Source organism: Urocitellus parryii, chromosome 2 (genome assembly GCF_045843805.1).
Source record: "Urocitellus parryii isolate mUroPar1 chromosome 2, mUroPar1.hap1, whole genome shotgun sequence".
Classification (NCBI taxonomy): domain Eukaryota; kingdom Metazoa; phylum Chordata; class Mammalia; order Rodentia; family Sciuridae; genus Urocitellus; species Urocitellus parryii.
Genome location: NC_135532.1, coordinates 94,772,141 through 94,793,939, shown reverse-complemented (window position 1 = coordinate 94,793,939; position 21,799 = coordinate 94,772,141). Strand labels below are relative to the sequence as shown.

Genomic DNA, 21,799 nt, shown 5'->3' with positions numbered 1-21,799 from the left:
TGCCGGTTTCCCTGTTCCCCCTTTGAGAGATAGGAAAACTGCCTGTCTCTGTTCCCAAGAAACAAACTTGGCTTCCATAAGATCAGGAGATGCTTACTATGTCAGTCAAGACTAAACCTGCCCCTCACCTGCAGCCATGATTCTAGCCTATAAAAGGTACATTCAAGGGGAGTTGCTGCTGCTGTCCCTCTCTTTTTGCAGAGCAGCCTTGTCAGGCTCCTGACAATAAACCCGCCTCTTATCCCAGGTGTGTGTGTGTGATCAGTCCTGCACCACTTTTCTTTCATAAGCAACTAGCAAGATTGTCTCAAAATAAAAAATAAAAAGGGCTGAGGATATAGCTCAGTGGTAAAGTGCCCCTGGGTTCAATCCCCAGTAACTAAAAAAAAAAAAAAAAAAAAAAAAAAAAGCAAGGATGAGTGAGTGAGCTGGGTGCAGGAGCATGCACCAATAATCTCAGCAACTCAAAGGGCTGAGGCAGGAGAATCACAAGTTCAAAGCTAGCCACAGCAATTTGGTGAGGCCCTAAGAAACTTAGTGAGACTTTGTCTCAAAATAAAAAATACAAAGTATTGGAAATGTAGCTCAGTGGTAGAGCACCCCTGGGCTCAATTCCAAATACCTAAATAAATAGACAGTTAGCTCATGTATCTGGGGAGGTCTCACCCTTATCCCGAGTGAAGAGAGGTGGTCACACCATGTGTTATGGTTTAGATAGTAGGTGTTCCTCTAAAGCTCATGTGTGAAACAATGCAAGAAGGCTTAGACGTGAAATAACTGGGTTATTTCAACCCAATTAGTGACTTAATCCCTTGATAAGGATTAACTGAGTGGTTACTGAAGGAAGGCAGGGTGCAGTTGGAGGAGGTGGGTCATTGGAGGGCCTGCCTTTGGGGTATTTTTTTTTTTTTTTAGTTGTAGATGGATACAATATTTGTATTTTATTTATTTACTTTTATGTGGTGCCTCACTCATGTGAGGAAGTGCTCTACCACTGAGCTATGCTATGACTCTAGCCCCTGGAGTATGTATCTTGTGAGCTGAGTTTAGCTCTCTCTGCTTCCTGGCACCATGTTCCCAGCTGCTTTCCTCTGCCACACTCTTCCTCCATGATGTTCTGCCTCATCTCAAGCCCCTAGGAATGGAACTGGCTGTCAATGGACTGAGACCTCTGAAACCATGAGCACCCAAAGAAACTTTACATTCTCTAATTGTTCTTGTCAGGATTTTTAGTCATAGCAACAAAAAAGCTGAGTAAAAACACCATGATCCAGGGCAAGAAAATCCAGACAGATAAAGAATGGCTGAAAGAACTTTAGTATTTGGGACCCAGAAGTGAGCCCCAACATTAACATAAACAGAAAGTGGGTAAATAAGGATGGATGAAAGATGAGGCTGGAAGCTGGATAGGAGCCCAACCCCAACATGGCCAGCCTGTGAAAGGATTTTAGAATTTAATCTCACTCCAACTGGAAGACTCAAGAATGTTTTGTACAGAGGAGGAACATGATTTGACTTTTTTTTTTTTTTTTTTTAATAAGACCTCTCAGGCCACTGTTGGAGTAGAGGCAGGTGTATTTGGCAGCAGTGGAGGAGGTAAGAGCAGCCTGGCCTGAGATGTGTTTAGAGTAAGAACTCAGAGGACTTGCTAACAGTGTACATGTGATGGAAGGACAGAGCTGACTTCCAAATGAGAGGCCTGAGCACCTGGGTAGATGTCAGTAAGACCACATGAGCAGCAGGGGTGGGCAGACTCGGGGTGCTGCCTAAACCAGTGTGGGCCTAGATCGTTCTTGCTTGATACCCAGAGGTGGCAGGTGGTTGCATGCAGATGGAATTGATAGCCTACAACAGATCACATGGGGTGGGAAGTGTTGCATACATCAGAAATGAGCCCATTGGGGTCATCAACATTCACAAGAGGATCCAAACAGACCGAGGAGAACCAGCTCATGAAGGAGGAAGACAATCAAGAGAGGTTAGGGGAATAGAAGCTTAGGTGAGGAATCTGTTTTTTTTTTTAAAGGCCAAGGTCAGCCACCTCCAATACCACTGAGGGATCCAATGAAAAGAAGATAGGATAGGTCACTGGATTTTGCAAGACACAGAAGATGTGGTGAGAAAAGAACAGCCTCTATAGGAACAGGGATGACAAGACTGATGGGAAAGGTAATGCAGAAAGTGCAGAATAGAGAGGCGACAGCTACAAGGGGGTCTATCCTGAAGGAGAGCTTATTGCTAAGATGGGTGAAGAAGCCTACTGCATGCCCATGGGAATGGGCCAGTGGAAGGGGAGAAATTCATGACAGTAAAAACAAGGGATAGCTGTAGGAATGTGCAAGAAGCAGGAAGACCCAAAATACAAGCCCAGAGATTCAGGGTGAGGCACACAAACCCCTCGAGTTTTGCCAAGAAAGACCTGACTACACGTCAGGAAGCCAACAGCCTGGGGGATGTGGTGGGCAAGGGCAAGCCTGTCCCTCCTGATAGTTCAACTTTTAGTGGTAAGTATGAGGTCAAGGCAGAGGTGGAGAGGGAAATTACGGGGAAAGAGCTGCAGCAAGATTGCTGATATGCATGGACTGCCTAGTCCAGATTGTGAGGGCAAAAATATAAAGAGAAATCAGCTGCACAGTGGTGTTACTGTTTGGTTGTTGGGTGCTGCTGGGTCCTCCATGGGTGCAGAGGGTGTTAAAGAATTGATAAGGTTCAAGCAGAGGACGAGTTTCTCACATTCCAGCAGGGTCTGCAGCCATTATGGTTTATATATCTCTATAATACAAACTGAATTCAAATTATTTTTTGATTCAGTAGCCAATAGCAGAAACACTTATCACTTAAACAAGAATTTATTTTCAGGACTATATTTTAACTATAGATTAAGATTTAATATAATTTAATGCACATATAAAGACAATTCTGACAACTATCTGGATATGATAATGGCTGAGTTATATGGAGTAACTGAGGTCACACTCAGGCCTGAGCAGACACCAACTTGCTCATGCCTGAGAAATAAGATTTTTCTCTTTCACTCATCACTTCAAAATGCAGTGGCCTCCTGCAGAAGTTGCACTCTGCTGAAGAATGTGGCTTCAGTTCCAACCCCACTCGCTTCCACGTGGCAAGCAGATTCTCTGTGAGGAGAAATAATTTTTAAATATTATAGGGAGTATCTGTCCGAGAGAAATGAAAACATATCCACACAAAAATTATACATGAACATTCACAGCAGCATTATTCAAAACGGTCAACTGGGGCTGGGGTTGTGGCTCAGGGGTAGAGCACTCATTTAGCACGTGTGAGGCCCTGGGTTGGATCCACAGCACCATATAAAAATAAATAAATAAAATAATGATATTGTGTCCAACTACAACTAAAAAAAATAAATAAATATATTTTTTAAAAAAGTCAACTGATGGAAAAACAAAATGTGAAAGTGGAGCCAGGCACACATGTAATGTCAACAACTTTGGAGGCTGAGGCAGGAGGATTAGAAGTTCTAAGTCAGCGTGGACAACTTATCAAGACCCTGTCTTAATATAAAATAAAAATTAAAAATGAAGAGTTGGGGATGTAGCTCAGTGGTAGAGCACTTGTCTAACATATGTGAGGCCTTGGGTTGAATCTCTAGTACTGGGGAGAAAGAAAGAAAAAGAAAAGAAAGAAATGTAGTGCTGATCAATGCTACAACATCGATGAACTTTGAAAACATTGTGTTGTGAAGAGTTCTGGCATCAAGCACCACATACCATATGGTTCCACTTACATGAAATGTCTAGAATAGGCAAATCCAGACAGACAGAAAGTAGATTAGTGGTGGACAGGACCTGGCAAAGGGAAGTGATTGCTAATGGATATGGGGTTTTTCTCTCTGGAGTGGTGAAAATGTTCTTGAATCAGAGGTGATGGATGCACAACAATGCGAATGAGACTAAAACCCACTGAACTGTATAGTTTGTTTATTTGTTTTAAACAAACAAATGGAGACAATACCTTTATTTTGTTTATTTATTTTTATGTGGTGCTGGCGATCGAACCCAATGCCTCATATGTGCTAGGCAAGTGGTCTACCACTGAACTACAACCCCAGCCCAGAACTGAATAGGTAAATTTTATGGCATGTGAATTATATCTCAAAAAAGCTACTGTAACAATTTTTAAAAAGAGTTGGGCCTTATTTCCCAAGCCTTCAGGTCAGATGTTGCTTTATTACCATACTTGAGCATTTTGGGAGTTGGGGGCATGGTTCAGTAGTAAAGTGTGTGCTTAGCATTCACAAGGCACTAGGTACAATCCCTGACACCTAAAACCAAAACCAAAACAAAGTAAAAAAGCTGAGCTTTTTATTTTTCCTCCAGTACTAGGGATTGAACCCAGGGCTTCATACTTGTTAGGTAAGTACTCTAACACTAAGCTAAATTCCCAGTCCTTTTAAATTTTTCTTTTGAGACAGGATCTCTCTAAAGTTGCCCAGGCTGTCCTCTAACTTGTGATCCTCCTGCCTCACCCACCCAAGTAGCTACAATTATAGACCTGAGAAAACAGCACTTCTAACAGAACAGAGTCTGTCTAAAGTCTCCCATCTTGGGAAGGCCCAGGAGTAATACCCTTTTGAGGCAATGGCAATCTGTGGCAGTCTCTGCCTTTGGGTTGGACACAGGGGCTAGGGAGCAGCAGTATTGAGCTGTATAAAATGTTGAGAAAAATTTTTTTACCAGAAGGGGTAAGGTGTAGGGTTGGTTCAAGACCACATGTGGAGAGCATGTAAGCTAGACTCTGGGGTCCAAGGGCAGATCCATGCCTTTAGAGACCTCTCCTCCCCGTGACAGCCATTGATGTACCCTTAAGCAGGCAGTCCTAAGAACAGAGTGGACTTACAGGCTCCCTCAGAGTTTCCAGAAGGACACTGCATGCTCTTAAAGTTGAGTCAAACAATTAAATGACTTTTAGAGTCTTGTACCATCTGAGAGCATTCTTTTTTAAAAATTTGTTCTAATTAGTTATACATAACAATAGAATGCAATTTGACACATCATTCATAAATGGAGTACAATTTCTCATTTGTCTGGTTGTACATGATATAGAGTTACACGGGTCATGTAATCATAATACACATAGGGTAATAATGTCTGATTCATTCTACTATCATTCCTACCCCATGTCCCCTCCCCTCCCTTCACTCCCCAATCTGAGGGCATTCTTAATTACATGAAACATGAAGAAACAAATCTGCTTGCCTCTGAAAGGCTTCAGTGATAAACACTGCACAGACAGACACAAGGTTTCAGGGAGGCTCCCCCAACTCTGCAGGTACTCACCAAGGAAGTAGTTCATCATCTGTGGTGTGTGGTGAGGGGTGGGAGCAATCCGTAGGAGCTCCTCCCCGCGTGGCACTGTGGGGTAATTGATGGCTTGGACATAGATGTTATGTCGGCTCATCATTTCATCACAGACTTCTGTGTTTTTAGCAGCATCGGCAACCTAAGTTCCAAGAGAGCATAAAGTAGGGTCAGAACAGGACTGGCTATCTCTTACAGAAGATAACCACAGAGTGCCTGTGAGGCTCAGGCTTAAGGTCATACTGTGGTAGTACGTACAAGCTTGGTGGAGAGGGACAACTGCCCAAACACCTTCTATCTATCTATCTATCTATCTATCTATCTATCTATCTATCTATCTATCTATTTATTTATTTTCAGTACTGGGGATTGAACCAGGGTCACTGAGTCACATTTCTAGCCCTTTATGAGACAGGGTCTTGCCAAGTTGCCCAGGCTGGCCCCCAGCTTTTTTTTGGGGGGGGGGTACAGAGGATTGAACTCAGGAGCACTCAGCCACTGAGCCACATCCCCAGCCCTATCTTGTATTTTATTTAGAGACAGCCTCTCACTGAGTTGCTTAGTGCCTCGCCATTGCTGAGGCTGGCTTTGAATTCACAATCCTCCTGCCTCAGTCTCCCAAGCTGCTGGGATTACAGGTGCGTGCCACCCCACCTGGCTGGCCTCAAGCTTTTAATCCTCCTGCCTCAACCTCCTGAAGTACTGGGATTACAGGTGTGCCACCCTGCTTGGTCCAACACCTGCAATTTAAAGAAGCTGATTCAGGGACAACTAGAGAACCTAAGCACATAAGAAGTAAACCTCAAAAGGCTCCCCTCCCAGGCCTCACATGGGGAAGCCAGGACTTTTCTTTTCCTTTAATATTTTTTCTTTAGTTGTAGATGGACACAATACCTTTTATTTTATTTGTTTATTTTTATGTGGTGCCAGGGATTGAACCCAGTGCCTCACACATGCTAGGCAAGCGCTCTACCATTGAGCCACAATCCCAGCCCAAGCCAGTGTTTTTCAAACCAGCTAGTCTTCATTCCCAGGATGTATAAACCTGCTTATTTTACACAACTATGTTCTCTATAGGCTTCTGCAGCTTTCCAGATATGAGCTGTGTTTACCCTATTAAGTTCAGTGGTCTGGAGAGGGAAGCTCTGCTTCAGCCTGCTGGGTCGAAAGGCTGGCTTCATTCTCATTGTAAGGCAGCCAAAGGCAGATATACTGCAGTGGGCCACTAGTTGCAGCCCTTAGCCCCAGAAGTCACCTTGCCTAAGACCAATTTCAGGAAGAGGAAACCAGAACATCCACATATCATGTACGGAGGTATAGCCCCCAAGGTTTCCAATCACAGTCAGGCCATTACCCGCACAGGGATGATGTGACTAGGGCAGTGGACGACCGGGAGGCCAGCATCCATTAGCATCTGCCTCATGAGTTTAACATTGCGCTGGTGCTGGCGGCGAAGGGCCCGACCCTCTGCACTTTTCAGGATCCGCACAGACTCCAGGGCTCCAGCTAGCAGCATGGGTGGCAGGGAAGTAGTGAAGATGAAGCCAGCCGCATAGGACCTTACGGTGTCTATCAGAGAACTGGTGCTTGCAATATACCCACCAACGCAGCCAAAGGCTTTGCCTAGGAAGAGAGAGTCTCATTATATCAGCAACAGCTTCAAAATATACACAGCAAGGTGTTGCAGAGCCTCAACACATTTACTTTTCTCCTTATCTTCTTTCTTTGAACCTAGACTGACAGAAGTAAAGGGATGTCCACTCATGTTTACGAGAGAACAACTGAAAAATATTATGTAAGGATCCTGTCCAAAGTCACATGGCCAAGCTCAGAAAGCTGGTCTCCAGAGCAGGCTGGGAGCCTTGTGACTGGTCCCAGTGTGCCCAGGGATCAGGAAGCTGCCTCTCCTCCCACCCTTTTATTCTCACCTGCTTCTCCCACTCAGGCTTCCTACTCTGCAAGCCAGCAAAGCTCCATTTCTCCTCTTCTGCACTCCATGCTCTCTGGAATGGGATTTGAGTTGCAGTGCTCACATCACCCTGTAAGCATTACCCTGCAACCCAGCTAAGGCATTAGCTGTTATGGTGTGACCCCTGTTGCTTCCCACTTAAGCAAACAAAACTCTGAACAATTAGAATTTGCCAGATGAATACAAAAACTTAGAACCTGTTAGGTCTGATTGAGGGCCAGACTTGTTTTTCAATTCTCAAGTCCTTTACATAACATGTATCTCAAGTTTCAGGATTAGGACTCCAGAAGAATTCTCAGAGATCTTAACATGATGTTCTGCAATTAACATTTCTTGCTGAACCACAGGAGGGAGGGCTGGGAGGGTTTAAACTCCTAGAGTGGAAAATTTCTCCCTCCAGGTTTTGCCATCTCTCAATGATCAAACCTTCAAAAACACCATGTCCTAAGAATGCATTAAAAGGAAAGAATGGATGGAATTGAGCCAGGTGAGCATGCCTCTTTCCCCTGGAAGGGCTCCCCTGAGAGCCCCAATTTCTCTGAGCCTGCAGGAAGCTCTCAGACCCCTTGACAGGGCTGAAGGACACTCTTTGTTGCCTGCCCATCCTTTACTAAGTGTAGGCCTTAACTTGGCACTTTGACTGACTGATACATGTGTTTCCAACTGCCTTACCAACTGCTGAAGGCTTAAAAACACCCTCAAATGTATACAACCTACATTTTTATCTCTTTAGGCTTCTTACAAGCAAAGGCAAGCTTTGCACGCTCTCACACCATCTTCTCACCCGATCCCAGTTAGTCAAGCCAGTCCTTGGCACTGTTAAGATAATGTAATTTTAGTGCAGATGACAGAACATACAAAGTACACATACCAAGTGTTCCAGAAATGATGTCCATTTTTGGCATGACTCCATCCCGATCACCAATCCCTCCACCTCGAGCCCCATACAGCCCCACTGCATGGACCTCGTCCACAAAGGTGATTGCTCCAAACTCATGGGCTACATCACATAGCTCTTCCAGTGGGCACACTGCCCCTGAGGAAAGATCAGAGACCACTCTTAAAGAGCTTGACATTTCAGAAATTTCTGTTTTGTTTAGAGTCAGAATAGCGTAACTTACATTCTCAGATATCTTTTTTTTTAAGTTGCAAATGAACCCAATATTTCATTTTATTTATTTTATTTTTATGTGGTGCTAAGGATCAAACTCAGTGCCTCATATGTGCTAGGCAAGCACTCTACCACTGAGCTATAACCCCAACCCTCATTTTTAATTTGGGGAAGAAAATGAACTTCTTCCTATTTGTAATTTACCTTGGGGTTTTAGAGCTTGGTAAAAGCCAGAGTAGAAAATATACATTCACCCAAATCTACACAATGTCCACCAATTCTGGAATCTCAACAGAGAGTGAAGGAGAATAAATGCAATGCAAAAGGTACCTTTTTTTGGTTTTGGAGATCACATCTAAGACCCTGTGCATACTAAGCACACACTCTAAAAACTAGCTCTAAAGAATTCAGCCTCAGTTTTTCATCTTAAGTTTTAGATTAGCCTCAATTTAAACTTACCATCCATTGAATGAACAGTTTCAAATGCAACAATCTTAGGGATTGAGGGGTCAGATCTTTGCAGCAGTTCTCTAAGATGGCTGACATCATTGTGGCGGAAGATATACTTTGGCACCCGGCTGTTCCGAATCCCTTGGATCATGGAGGCATGGTTCCCAGAATCAGAGTATATCTCACAACCTACCATGAAAACAAAAAAAATGCTGTTTATTGCCATCTGCATCAAAGACAAATTATTTCCTAGACAGAGAACCACAGACTTTTCCTGAAAATAACTTTAAATGCTCATTAGGAAAAAAAAAATGTGACATTTTTTTTCTGATATAATACTACTGTTTCTTTCTTTGTGTATGTATGTGGGCAGGGGGTGGCAGTTGGGGACTGAACCCAGAGGTGCTCTACCACTAAGCTACATCTCCAGTCCTTTTTATTTTTTATTTGGATATAGGGTCTCACTAAATTGCTGAGGCTGGCCTCAAACTTATAATCCTCCTGACATGGCCCCTCTTAGGTAGCTGGGATTACAAGCGTGTGTTACCACGCTTGGCTAGTGCTTCTTTGAGAAGGTCCAGAGGTATAGAATACTCTTATTGTGAGTAATTAATATGTTTTTAAATCTGTGTGCCTCACTCCAAACTTAATCAACAGATAACTAAAAATTAAGAGATTCTCCCAAAGGAACTTCTTAGAATACAAAGCACATCTGAGATGGTTAGCTTAAGGACATGACCTTTCATTAATCTTCACTGGTATCAAGTTTCTCACTCAAGAGTACCCCCTTCCTTACCTGGCATCATCTTAGCCAGAGTGAAGAGGGTTGAGTCATTGGCCACAAAACATGAGGAAAACAAGAGTGCTGCATCTTTCCCATGGAGGTCAGCCAGCTCCCGTTCCAGATCCACATGAAATTTACTAGTTCCAGAAATATTCCTAGTACCACCTGCTCCAGCACCATGTTGTTTCAAAGTCTCCCTGTTTAAAAGAAAATAATAATAATAAAGCTCATTGTTCTTTTTTTGTAATTTATTTTTATGTGGAGCTGAAGATTGAATCCAGTGCCTCACAAGTGCTAGACAAGTGCTCTACCACTGAGCTACAACCCCAGGTCCTAAGCTCATGGTTCTAAACACTATGTAAATAGTCCTCTTTCCAGGATTCAGAAGACGGAAACTTGTGTTGATCTAGAAACTCCCCCTCACTGTGAAATCTTTGGGTTGGAAGGTTCAACTGACTTCATCTTCAGATAAGTAGGGAAGGTGTCTCACTGGAATGATGGATATTTCTATGGATCATCAAGTACAGTGTTCATGTACTAGTAACTTAATGCTTAATATTAGCTAAGTTAATTTATATTAAGGTCTCCTTCCTCTAAGAAATACTATTCCTTCCAATAGTACAACATGTTAAAAGAAAGCAAACTCTAGAGGGACTATAAACCAGTCATATTATATCAGATATACATTTATTGCTGAACCTTGGGTGGGAGAGATATGCTCTTTAGCAAACCTTCTTTTTTTTTTTTTTTTTTTTGCTTGTGTTTTTGGCTGTACTAGGGATTGAACCCAGGGCTTGGCACATGCCAAGCCAAGCACTCTACCACAAAACTCTATCCCCAACCCTTTAGAAAGCCTCTTGAAGAATTTGGCCAGCAACTCTCTCAAGCATCCCTAGCCATGGCAATCCTCCTGAAGGACATGAATGATGGAATCTATCATTCTTCTAAAGTAGCTTTTCCTCTAATGCAGCTAGATTTATATTTCTCCACCTGCGGCCACAATCAAGGATGTTTCTGTAAAAGCAATGCTATTTGGTGTTAAAGGCACACTCGCTTGTGGAATGGTAGGAAGTGAACTAATGTACATAGTTAATGAGCCAGTAAGTTCAAACCCTCACATGCTATGAAGCTCTACCACTACCTGCAAATTATTTCTCTAAAAGTAACCTGTAGGTATTTTTGAAGACTAAGAATAATATTTTGCTATGGCACACTTCCAGTTGCTGAACATACCCTCTACAAAAGATCCAACCTATAAAAATTTTCAATGTCTTGCCAAATAATGACAGCAGCATTTGAAAGCTGAGGGCTACTTACACAACTGCCCCACACACCCGTGGGTGACGACTCATCCCTAGGTAGTCATTACTGCACCAGACCGACACCTGCTTTTTGGTAATGAGGGAATCTGAATAGTCATCTGCCATGGGGAAGATGTGTGCTTTCCGGTTAACAGTTTTAAAAACTCGGTAGGTGTGGTCACTTTTTTTCTCATCAATTTTCTTCTCAAAGAAACGATCATACTGAAAAGTAGAAACAGCTAAAAAACAAACAAAAGACAATAGAGTCTGATGATTCAGAAGCATATCTGTGTTTGGGGGAAGGTAAGTCCTGAGTTCAAATCCCAGAATAGCCATTTTATAGCAGGGAGGTTCTGGGCAAGTTACTTCATGTCCTCATCTTGTGAGGGGTAAACAAGACTTATGTGTATGAAGTGTTTGGCCCAGTCCCCAGTAGGTAGGTGATGGGTATTAAAAGAGAGAAGGTGAGCTACCAACAGCACTTAGTAGTCACCAATAATCACCAAGACTGAGTATCTACTCACTCAAGCAAGGATCATGACTTTTAATCCTTAACTCACGATTCAATTTTATTCTAATCTGAGGTACATTTAAGTTGCAAATTCTTTCCTGCATCAGGCAAATGACAATGAAACTTACATTTTGGCAAGTTATCTTGAAGAAGGTGAGACACTCTTTCCGGCCTTTGCTTTCGCATGATATCCTGGAAGTTCTTAAGCAATTCACTTGGATCCTCTCCATCAGTCTTCACATTGATCACATTGGGGTTCACTGAGGTTTGGGCAACCTCTATAACACAAGAACAAGAGGCAAATGGGATCAACATTTGATTTCAAGTTCACAATACTTTCCAGACACAACATCAAAAATAGTTTACTATAAGGCTCAGTGGTGCACACCTGTAAACCCAGTGGCTAAGGAGGCTGAGACAGGAGGATCATGAGTTCAAAGCCAGCCTCAGCAACTTGGTAAGGCATTTAGCAACTCAGTGAGACCCTGTCTCTAAATAAAATTTAAAAAGGGCTGGGGATGTGGCTCAGTGGTTATGCACCCCTGGGTTCAATCCTCAGTACTAAAAAAAAAAAAAAAAAAGGCTCACTGCTGGGTGTGGTGGCACACACACATCTGTAATCCCAGTGACTCAAGGGAATGAGGCAGGTGAATAGTGGATTGCAAATTTGAGACCAATTTCCACGTGAGAAAAGGACTGGGGATGTACCTCAATGGTAAAGAGTCCCTGAATTCAATCTCCAGTGCCTCCCTTCAAAAAAAAAAAAAAGGATGGCTACTGCTTAGTTCACAAAAAAGCGGATCACAAGTTAATTGTAATAGTTGTAACTGAGTATATAATGCAGCATCTCTTCTTCTAGTTTATGTATTGTAATAGCTGACTTTTGGTGCTATTTTGTTTTCAAAGCTACTAGCCTGCTTTAATAAACATTAAAGTCCAAAGCTTTCTTGCTGATGGGCGTGCCTTTTCCACTCCACCCATTCCACTGCCCACCCCAATCTCTATATAGTTCACAGAAAAGAATTTTGGCCATATGCACAATTGCTGTCAGTGATGTTTTCAGGGGACTGTGGATACTCAGCTGGAATTATGGTTGCCACTCAAGGACCATCTGTAGGACACAGAGATCAGGAGTCCTAGGATAAGCATTCATCTATTTGTTTTCTACCTTTTATCCTACCAAATGACTACAGAGGGAAAAACTAAAGGGACAAAGGACAGTTGATAGTAGCTAAAGATTGCAGGTTATTTTCAGAAATCAAGCAGTTATTGTAAAGATAGCCACATCCTACACATTACTCACTAGAAAGTCCCACATTTTGCAACACAGTCCTCTATCTTAAGGACCTTCCTCCTTTGTCCTAAAAGGGGAAGGTGTTTACACAAATGTCACGCTAATAACAGCTCACACACAAATCTGTCTCAGGAGCCAAAGGACCTCTGCACTCTTCCTCATGGTTTGCATCTCCTCTGTTACCTTTCCTCACGGCATGCATTTCCTGCACATCCTCCTGAAGCTCCAGACTGGCTTTGCAGAAGACGTTGCTGCCAGTCTGGCTCATTTGTGCTGCCAGGAAAGGGCATTTGCTTGCAGTGCCCTGGCTCATGGCAAGCGAGTGATGTCCAGATGGAAGCTGTGTGCCATTTGGAGTCTGCTGGGATCTGTCAGGAGCCTGCTGGACCTTGGCTTTGGCAGTTTTGTCTTCTGAGAGAGAAAATGGAAAAAGTGAGGCATTGAATCTGCTTATACAGTACACAAGATTTTTTTCTCTTTATTGCCTCAAAGATAAACTTTACAATTAACTCTACTTTAAAATCTAGACACAAGCTTATTTTTATTAGGTTCTGCTAATAGCTCTATTTTCCCATCTTCCCCACTGAAAATAATGCTTCTTGAAGGGTTCACTGGCATATTCCAGTTATCTCTTGAACTATAGTATTTCTCCCTATAAATCCAAAAAGTACCATTTTTCCAGAGTTCTTGATTTGTATAACTGCCAGTAATTTCTACCCTATATCCACTAAACGTATTTCAGGACAGGAACATACTCTAAGGTAAATGAAAGTATTCATATAATTTTTTTCTCTAATATTTTCTAAATATATTCTTGATAAAGAAGCTTGTGGTTGCTTAACATAATTACTGATGTTCTTCTAAACAAAAGAAATAGGATTGCTGTCAAACAGAGTTCAAACTATTAGTATGCTAAGAAAACAAAAAAAAAAAAAAACATGGGCAAATCACACTCACATACCTCACCTACTTTTTCACTTAAATCCATCAAAGGAGGCTGCTGACTTAACACAGCTCACTGATAATTATGCTTCTGGTTACAATGACTTCCCTTCCCCCCTTGAAATATTAATTCACCTTCCTTCTAAAAAAGTCTGTCTTTATCATTTTGGAATACTCATGTGAGAGTCACTGGTTAAGCTTTCCTATAACTTGGATAAGGTGTCTCACTACAGTTCTCATTAAATTTTTCTATAAAGAAAATTCAGTTATTTTAATTCATTATAAAAGCAATACATATTCATTACAGAAAGTCTAGGGAAAGGAAAACAAAGAGCCTTAGGATTCAAAACATCACTAATGCAAACAAGCAACTCCTGAAAACAAATCCTACAATGGATTAAATTCTTCCCTCTTAAAGAAAAGAACACTCATTTCTTATTGGTCCACACCTAGAGAACACACCTAAGAAAAGCTATTAGGTGAAATGTTCTCTAGGATTAAGTGCAACCTGAAAAGCTTCCTCCTCTCCTGGCAGAACCAGACCAAGACCAAATTCAACTCTGGCCTCTATTAATAACAAAACAAATAATTTACAAAACAGATCTCCACCACGCGGCCTGCGCAGTGGTTTCATTAATGAGGTTCTAGGCATAAAGTTAGTTAGACGAGATCGAAATAAAAACACAAGACTCAATTACCTTAATTCTATTGCTAGGTCCGAGACGGCTCCCCTCTCTGGTTCGCTCCTCTAGCCGCCCAGCAGGGCAGCAAGGATTACTCAGGGCTAGCAGGAGAGAGAGAGGGAGCACGCCGGGGAGTAGCCTTTTATTAGGGAACCAGAGATTCAGGGGAGAATTCCATCCAATGAAGGTTGAGGGGGGCTGCACTCCAAGGTCAGGGTCAGCGATTGGGTCCCCAGGGTCAGTGGTCAGGCACACCCCCACACGGATGGGCTCTCTCATCAGGAGAGGGCGGGGAAAAACTTCGACTTATGCCAAAGTGCCTCAGACCCTCAACGGGAGGCACCCGATCACGTGTGAGAATGGCTCCCCACACAGATCCACATATTTAAAAAAAATCATTAACAGAGACTGTAGGCTTCTACTTATATGAGGTACCCAGAGCAATCAAATTGACAGAAAGTAGAAAGATGGTTGCCAGGGGCTGGGGGTAGAGGAATGGGAGTTAATGTTTAACAGGTACAGAGTTTCAGTTTGGCAAGATGAAGAAAGTTATAAAGATGAACGATGGTGGTGGTTGCACAACAATATGAATATACTGAACACCAGTGGACTGTACACTTAAAAGTTGTTAAAATGATAAACTTTACATAAAGTGCATTTTGCCATAATAAAAGAAAATAAAAACTTAAGAGGAAAAAAAAATCACTACTTTAAAAGCCAAAGGCCAAATCCCAAACATTTATTGAGAGAAAGGCTGAAGTGGAACATTCCAACTGAATATTTACATGAGGCACTAGGGAAACACTAAAATCTCACAGACACTGACATGCAATCCAGAAACCTATCATATAGAACACTGGTCACCATTTCACCTTTAAAGCCAGGAACATTAAAAGTGTCTACCTGTGGGATTAGGGCAACAATTATATGAGATAATCCATATGCAGAGCTGAGCCTCACACTGAGAGAGCCCTCACTGAGGACTTGGACTGCTTCTAGTCTAGCAATGAGAGCAAACATGCCCACCTGCTCCTTCATTGCCTATGATACTTACTCTCACTGGCTGGAGGGGTTTCTTTGATCTGTTGGCAGTGTACTGCTGAAGTGGATACAGCCCGAGGGACTGGCTTGGACCCAACTTCCATCATCTTGGGGCAGTTTTGAGCATAAAACAACAGAGATTTTCCTGCCTTTTGCAGAAAGGCCTGAGGGACTCGAGATAAGAACGGGCATCGGCGAACAACAGTTTCCATGTCTGGGAAGTATACTGGCTCCTGTAGAAAGATTGATGATGAGTGACATCAACGCTTGTTAATAAGCAGGCAATAAAAAAAAAAAATAAGAGGCAATACTGGGTTCAGGTGTCACCTGTAGTTTGCCAAGAGTACCCTGGGATACTAACACATCTCACTCAAAAATATCCAAGGACAGCACTAACATAGGACTTAACAAAGAAGTGGTGACCACATCTACCCAGTTCAACAACTTCTTAATTTTCCAGCTCTACAGAAAAGCACCTGCAAAGTAACTTGAGCAAACAGAGTAAAAAGGACAATTAATAATCAAGGGGGTGGGAAAATAAAGGGACAAGTCAGAAACAGGTTTGGGAGGCCAGAGCTCCTGGAAGGAGATGCACAGTGAAGATAAGACACCTTAGCTCACACCCAGGTGAAGTGAAGCTAAGGAAAAAGCCACTGTCATCCACTGAGACAGGTAGGACTCTGCGATCCTGATTTTCTCCTGATTCCCATGTCCCCTAACCCGAGGAAGGAGTTCAGCGGAGCCCTGGGTCTCTGAAGCAATAACTTCCTGGAGATCCTGCCGCCAGAGCTGGGAGAACTGAGAAGAAAGAGGGCATAGAGAAAGGCTGGAGAATGAAGGGAAGCGCGCTGGGGCTGACTGCACAGAAACTGGGGCGATAAAATCGTGGGACCTGGGTCTGGTGTGAGGAGGTGGTCCTGGGGAGTGAGGTCAAAGGTTACCCGGGGACAAGAATAACGGGAAGGGTATTAGAAGGGAATTCGAAAGCGGCCAAAGGCGGTATGTCGCGAGGGGGCCGAAAGGGAACGCTGAGGTGGCTGAACAGGCAAAAGATCTGGGGGATGAACGCTGACCCAGAGCGGCGGGTGACTGGGACGATGGGGGAGGGGGTCTAGGGGCCGGGGGAGCGGGGTCCGGGCTGGCAGGACTCGCGGCAGCTCCCTGCGGCCGGCGCCGAATCCGAGCGCGGACCCTCACCTGCGCGGAACCCTCGACGGAGACGGCGACGGCGACGGCGGCAGGCACTCAAGCGGAGAAGTCCAAACGAACTGTTGTCCTTGTCCGCGAGCAACCAGAGGCCGCGACCGCTGTCGCCCTAATATACGGCGGGACTGACTGCTGCGCATGCGCCTCGGGCGCGGCCTTTCTCCACGCAAGCGCACTGCATGGCGCCCGGTAGTCGGTGGGGCTGAATGGGCAGGCCCTGCCGCTGGGGTTCCAGCTTGCGTCTGGTTACCCTGTACCTGAGAACCCTAAGCTGATACTGTGGGACATAGAAGGGCAAAGGCGGGGGCGAAGTGCCACTAGGTCCAACTGGGGGGCCCTACTTAGTGAAAACGGATTTCTTAGCCGGCCGTGATGGTTTGTGCGTGTAATCCCAGCAACTCTGGATGTCAGGGCAGGAGGATTGCAAGTTCGAGGCCAGTCTGAGCAATTTAGAGAGATCCTGTCTCAAAATTAAACAAACAAACAAAAAACCGGGGATGTAGATCAGTGGCAAAGTGTCCCCAAGGTTCAATCACCAGTACAAAAACAAAACAAAACAAAAAAACATGGAAGGGTTTCTGAGACTGGATCTTAAGCTGAACCCGCACGGCTGGGGACTTGCTTTAGTTGACAGCGAGAGAGGGCTTCCCAGAGGAAGTGCTTCTGAACCGTCCAAGGATGGAGTGGTCTTGGTGGGGGTTCAAGGGGCTGCAGCAAATTGAAGAGTAAGAAGCAGAAGCAGAATGGCACTTTCTGGTCAAAGATGATGAGAGGATGCCTAGTAGGTTACAGAGGAACATGGCTGGATTCAACCCTCACTTCATAGTCTGGAGCACCCAGGTGATGGAGAGAGCTACACAGGGTATGACATGCAGTTAGGGGTTAACACATTATTTGTTATTATTTTTATTTTCCATTGATTGTTGTCCAAAGTCCTTGCTGGCCATCCTGGGTACCAGCTGGATGGTTTAGGATTCCATCCCAGAGTTCAGAGCTGGGCCATACCTCAAAAGGAGGCTTCCCAAGACCACACCTCTCAGGAACACCGGCTTAACCTTATTGCTTCACACCCTTCCCAGCTTGGGCTAGGCTGGGCCTGTGCCAAGCTCAGAGCTGTCCTCCTCCACTTGGGGAAAGGACCATTCAGGTTGCACCTTCCCCAGGTAAGCATTAATAACAAGGACAAAGTTTAGAGTGATGACGACCAAGGTGTGTCCAGGTACTTCCCAATTCCCTCCCTCTAAGCCCCAGCCAGCCACAAGGCTGGCAAGATGAGTTTCCGTCAGCAGAGGAGCACCAGAGTGGCACAGGGACCAATCCATAATGAGGGCTCTGATCAGGGAGTCTAAGACCCTGCTCAGCTCCATTCTGCTAAGGGAGTCCTAGGCAGTACCCATCAACCAGAGAGAAAGATCAACCCTTGGACTCAAACACAGGGCAGCTAGTGTTGGGTTCTTTACTCTTCTCTGAGCCTCATTTTCCTTATCTGGGCAACGGATCTCCTGTTCTGGTTGCCTCTGAGGGCTGTTTGGGTAACCAATGGCAAAGCAGAAGCTGAAAGAACTGAACATTGGAGCAACACATGGTTTCCAAAATCAGCTCTGAATCTTACATGATTGTGACTGTGGGCAGGCCACACAGCCTCACTCAGGCTAGGTTTCCTCATTTGTAACGCTCTCCCAGCCCTGCCACTTGTGGTTGGCAGGAGGGCTAGGTGAAGTCATAGATTGCACAGCCTTATTGTTTAAACCAACAGACTCCAGCCCTTTGGGAGTTTCCTGTTTAATAGAAAGGGTGGGAAACAGGCAGACTCATAAGAAAAGTGAAATAGAATGTTGTAAACAATTCCAGATGGAGGAGGCTATTACTTCAACAAGAAGGAGGGGGATCCCAGCTACCAGGAAGTCATCCAGAAGAGAAGTAGGTGCTGGCTGGAAGGGTGGATCCACAGAGCACTGAGAGACTGCTGGGTGAAGCCTGGAGTAGGAAAAGCCCAGGCCTATGGGAATAGGGGATGTGAGTCAGCCTGATAGTTGTTACAGGGGTTAAACCAGGAAATGGGATAGGAGGTTAAACCAGAGAGGCCCTACATGAGCCACAGAACTTCGCAGTGTCAGGACCCGAGGAACCATCACCAGAGTACTGCACAAAAGGCAGGTTCCTGGGCCATTTTCCTTTGATTCTGTGGGGTTAGAGTGTCTTGGAGCCTCATGTTGGGATGTTCTGCCTTACTCCATCAAGGTTTGAGACCTAGAATGTCAAGATGCTAATGCATTCTAATCCTAGATCTGCCACATTCTGACTCTGAGTTCTTGAACAAGCCTCAGGTTTTGTATCAGAAGTGGGAATTGCCTCTCTTGTCTTTGAGATGCGTCTGACCCATGCTGAGTCAGTTGCAATCCCTTTCCTGGACAGCTTCTTTCCCTCTGCCTCCTTCCTTCATCTTCCCCTCTCCTTTTTCTGGTCCTTTTCCTTCCCCCCATCTTCCCTTTCCCTTCTTCCTTCTTCCATCTGCTTTACAAATTTATCTTATCTCCTGCCTTGGCCCTGGGCAGGGAGAGCCAAACCACTAAATTTCAGGCAAGGTCAGCCCCTGTTCTAGGCCTGACACTGATGCCTTTCCTCCCTCTCACCCAATCTGCGTCATGCTATCAAGGGCTGCTGCACATAACACCCACCCAGCGGTCAAGGAAGAAGGAAAATGTCAATGCTTGCCCCAGAATTCCCCCTTCCTACTCTGGGTCCCAGGAGTTATTTTTAGCAGCACCCCTGTGAGAGGATCAAATAGCTCATCCTGGAGCTTGTTGTTTTTGACTGGGCCTTGGTTTCCACATCTGGCAGCCAGGCAAGAAATTCTCCCAGCCTTCTCCTCAAGGAGACCCGGTGGACATGGGGCAACTTTGAAGACAGACAAAACCTCCAACAGGGGTTAAGAGTATAGCTCTTAACTAGCATGTGTGAGGCCCTGGGTTCAATCCCCAGCATACCCTTCCCCTCTACTAATCCTGCCCCCCACCCTCAATTAAACAAAGCCCCTCTAGCCTGTGCTGCTGATGTAGTTCTGTTTGGGAAGTTGGTGCCTTTTTTGTATAGAGGTAGCCTATACAGAGTGACCAGAGGTTTCAGAAACAGCTCAGCTCTGCCCAGAAGGATTGGAGATATGAGCTCTAGGGTTTCTAGTAACAGGACCCAGGAGCCATCATGTGAGACAGAATTTTGGGAAAAGCCAGGATAGAAGGTTCTGAGGCCCCCAGAACATGCCTTGGTCTGATCCTGACTTTAGAACCCCCTCAGGCTTTGTGACATCCTGGAAGGGGCAGCCCAGGCCTGGGCCTCCATTTGTGAAGCCAGCTATGGGGCAAGGGTGGGCGGTTGCTTAAAGGGGAGGCAGGTCTGGAGTGAAGTTCATAGAGAATATTACCCCAGCCTAGAGAGCAGGAAATGTCCAGAGAGCCCTAGAGGACTCCTGAACCTAGCCCTCTAGCCCAGCACCCAAAAACTGTGGCCCAGATGTGTTCTATTTGGCTCACCCAAATTGTTCTTGTTTTATTTTTTATTTTTATTTTGTTTTGGTTTAAGTGCCTACATGGTATTTTCTTCCCTTCTTTTTGTTTTACTTATTATTTATTTTTTTGTGGTGCTAAGGAATCAAACCCATGGCCTCACTCATGTTAAGCAAGGAATGTACCACTGAGCTACACCACCAACCAGTTTTCTTCTTCTTCTTCTCCTTCTCCTTCTCCTTCTCCTCCTTCTCCTTCTCCTTCTTCTTCTTCCTTTTTGATGGTACTGGAGATCTAACCTAGGGGTGCTCTACTATTGAGCTAGCTCCCCAACCTCTTTTTATTTTTTATTTTTTATTTTTTTTTGAGACAGATCTTCCTAGGTTGCCCAGGCTGACCTTGAACTTGTAATCCTCCTGCCTCAGCCTCAGAGTTTCTGGGATTACAGTTGTACTCCACTGTGTCTGGCCCAATTACTTTTTTCTTAAAAAAAATAATGCTCCACTCCTAAGAAATCATGGTTAAAATAAATAAAGAGCATCAATCTCATTTGTCCTGATGTTATGTGGATAACAGTAATACTGACAGGTGACAGATCAAAGAAATTTCCAACTTTTTGAACATTTTCCCATTTTTAAATCATCCTGAAAGAAAAATCATATATGGAGGGTCACACCATCCTCATGGCAATCCATCAGAGCAACCATGTCATTAGATTCTTGTTTTCACCAGTAAAGAACTAGTAATTTTTTAAATTAGCAAGGATATGTTTGGTTTGTTCTACAGAACCTATCCTGAACAGTCTTACTCTTTCTGGTTTGCCTTTCAATGTTGCCTTTTATTGATTTTATATGATCTTTGTGTATATGCATGTGTGTGATACTGGGGATTGAACCTAGGGGTGCTCAACCACTCAACCACGGAGCTACATCCCCAGCTCTTGTTACATTTTTATTTTGGAACAGGGTCTTAATAAGTTGCCAAGTCTGGCCTTGAATATGCACTCCTCCTGTCTCAGCCTCCTAATTCCCTGGGATTACAGGCATTGCACTACTGTGCTCAGCAACTTCATGTAATCTGTGAATCTATTATGTATCTTCAATGTCCTTTTTTTTAATGCTAAGTATGTACTCTAGCTCTGAGCTATACTCTCAGCCCAGATGTCCTTTTGGTAGCTTCTTTTGTGATGGTGCTTTCCTGCAGGTAATGGTTCATGACAGCATCGATCTCAGTGATCACTGAGCTTTCATACCTTCACCCTGGGGGCCTTTCATAGAGGCATTGCCACCAATGAGCGAGTTATCAGTGTTATCCTCAGTGTTACTGACCTCCTTCCCCTCCACATCCAAGCATAGCCCGTCTGTGATTCCCAATCTTGTAAATGTCAGAGAACATTGTGACTGATGAGGTCTTAGTAGGCAATCATGACTGAAGGGATATGACAGCAGCACTGGAGTAGGGCCAAGGGTGGGAGCATGTGAATTAGTTATTCACAGTTAACAATCAGGAGATTTCTCATCTGGCCCAGGCAGGACATTTTTACCAGTCCTTCCTTCAGGGGATCTGAGGGACCCTGAGGACATGTGGTGTCCAAGCACCAATACCTGCCTGGCCTTATATACTGGGCATGTGTCCACAGTCCTAAGCCATTTAGAGCTAAAA

General features: G+C 44.2%; 1 protein-coding gene and 1 pseudogene across 1 annotated transcript; both read right to left on the bottom strand.

The window, feature by feature from the left end:
- Nucleotides 1-2,830: 2,830 nt before the first annotated feature.
- On the bottom strand, nt 2,831-16,755 carry Alas1 (5'-aminolevulinate synthase 1). Its single transcript, XM_026383986.2, has 11 exons — nt 16,626-16,755; nt 15,442-15,661; nt 12,946-13,173; nt 11,597-11,746; nt 10,974-11,196; nt 9,669-9,853; nt 8,882-9,061; nt 8,183-8,347; nt 6,697-6,965; nt 5,322-5,484; nt 2,831-3,137 (listed from the first exon to the last, which is right to left on the bottom strand). Exons 2-11 carry the CDS (start codon nt 15,638-15,640, stop codon nt 2,977-2,979), a joined length of 1,923 nt encoding a protein of 640 aa, XP_026239771.1. The 5' UTR covers nt 15,641-15,661; nt 16,626-16,755; the 3' UTR covers nt 2,831-2,976.
- LOC113179361 (translationally-controlled tumor protein-like) lies at nt 16,397-21,563 on the bottom strand (annotated as a pseudogene).
- Between the last annotated feature and the right edge of the window lie 236 nt (nt 21,564-21,799).

Excerpts from the sequence above, each read along its gene's own strand:
- Alas1 (XM_026383986.2), bottom strand. The coding sequence starts at position 15,640 with ATGGAAACTGTTGTTCGCCGATGCCCGTTCTTATCTCGAGTCCCTCAG. Across the intron at positions 11,747-12,945 it reads AATGCATGCCGTGAGGAAAG|AGGTTGCCCAAACCTCAGTG; the intron begins GTAACAGAGGAG and ends CTTGTGTTATAG. Across the intron at positions 5,485-6,696 it reads GTCACATCATCCCTGTGCGG|GTTGCCGATGCTGCTAAAAA; the intron begins GTAATGGCCTGA and ends CTTGGAACTTAG.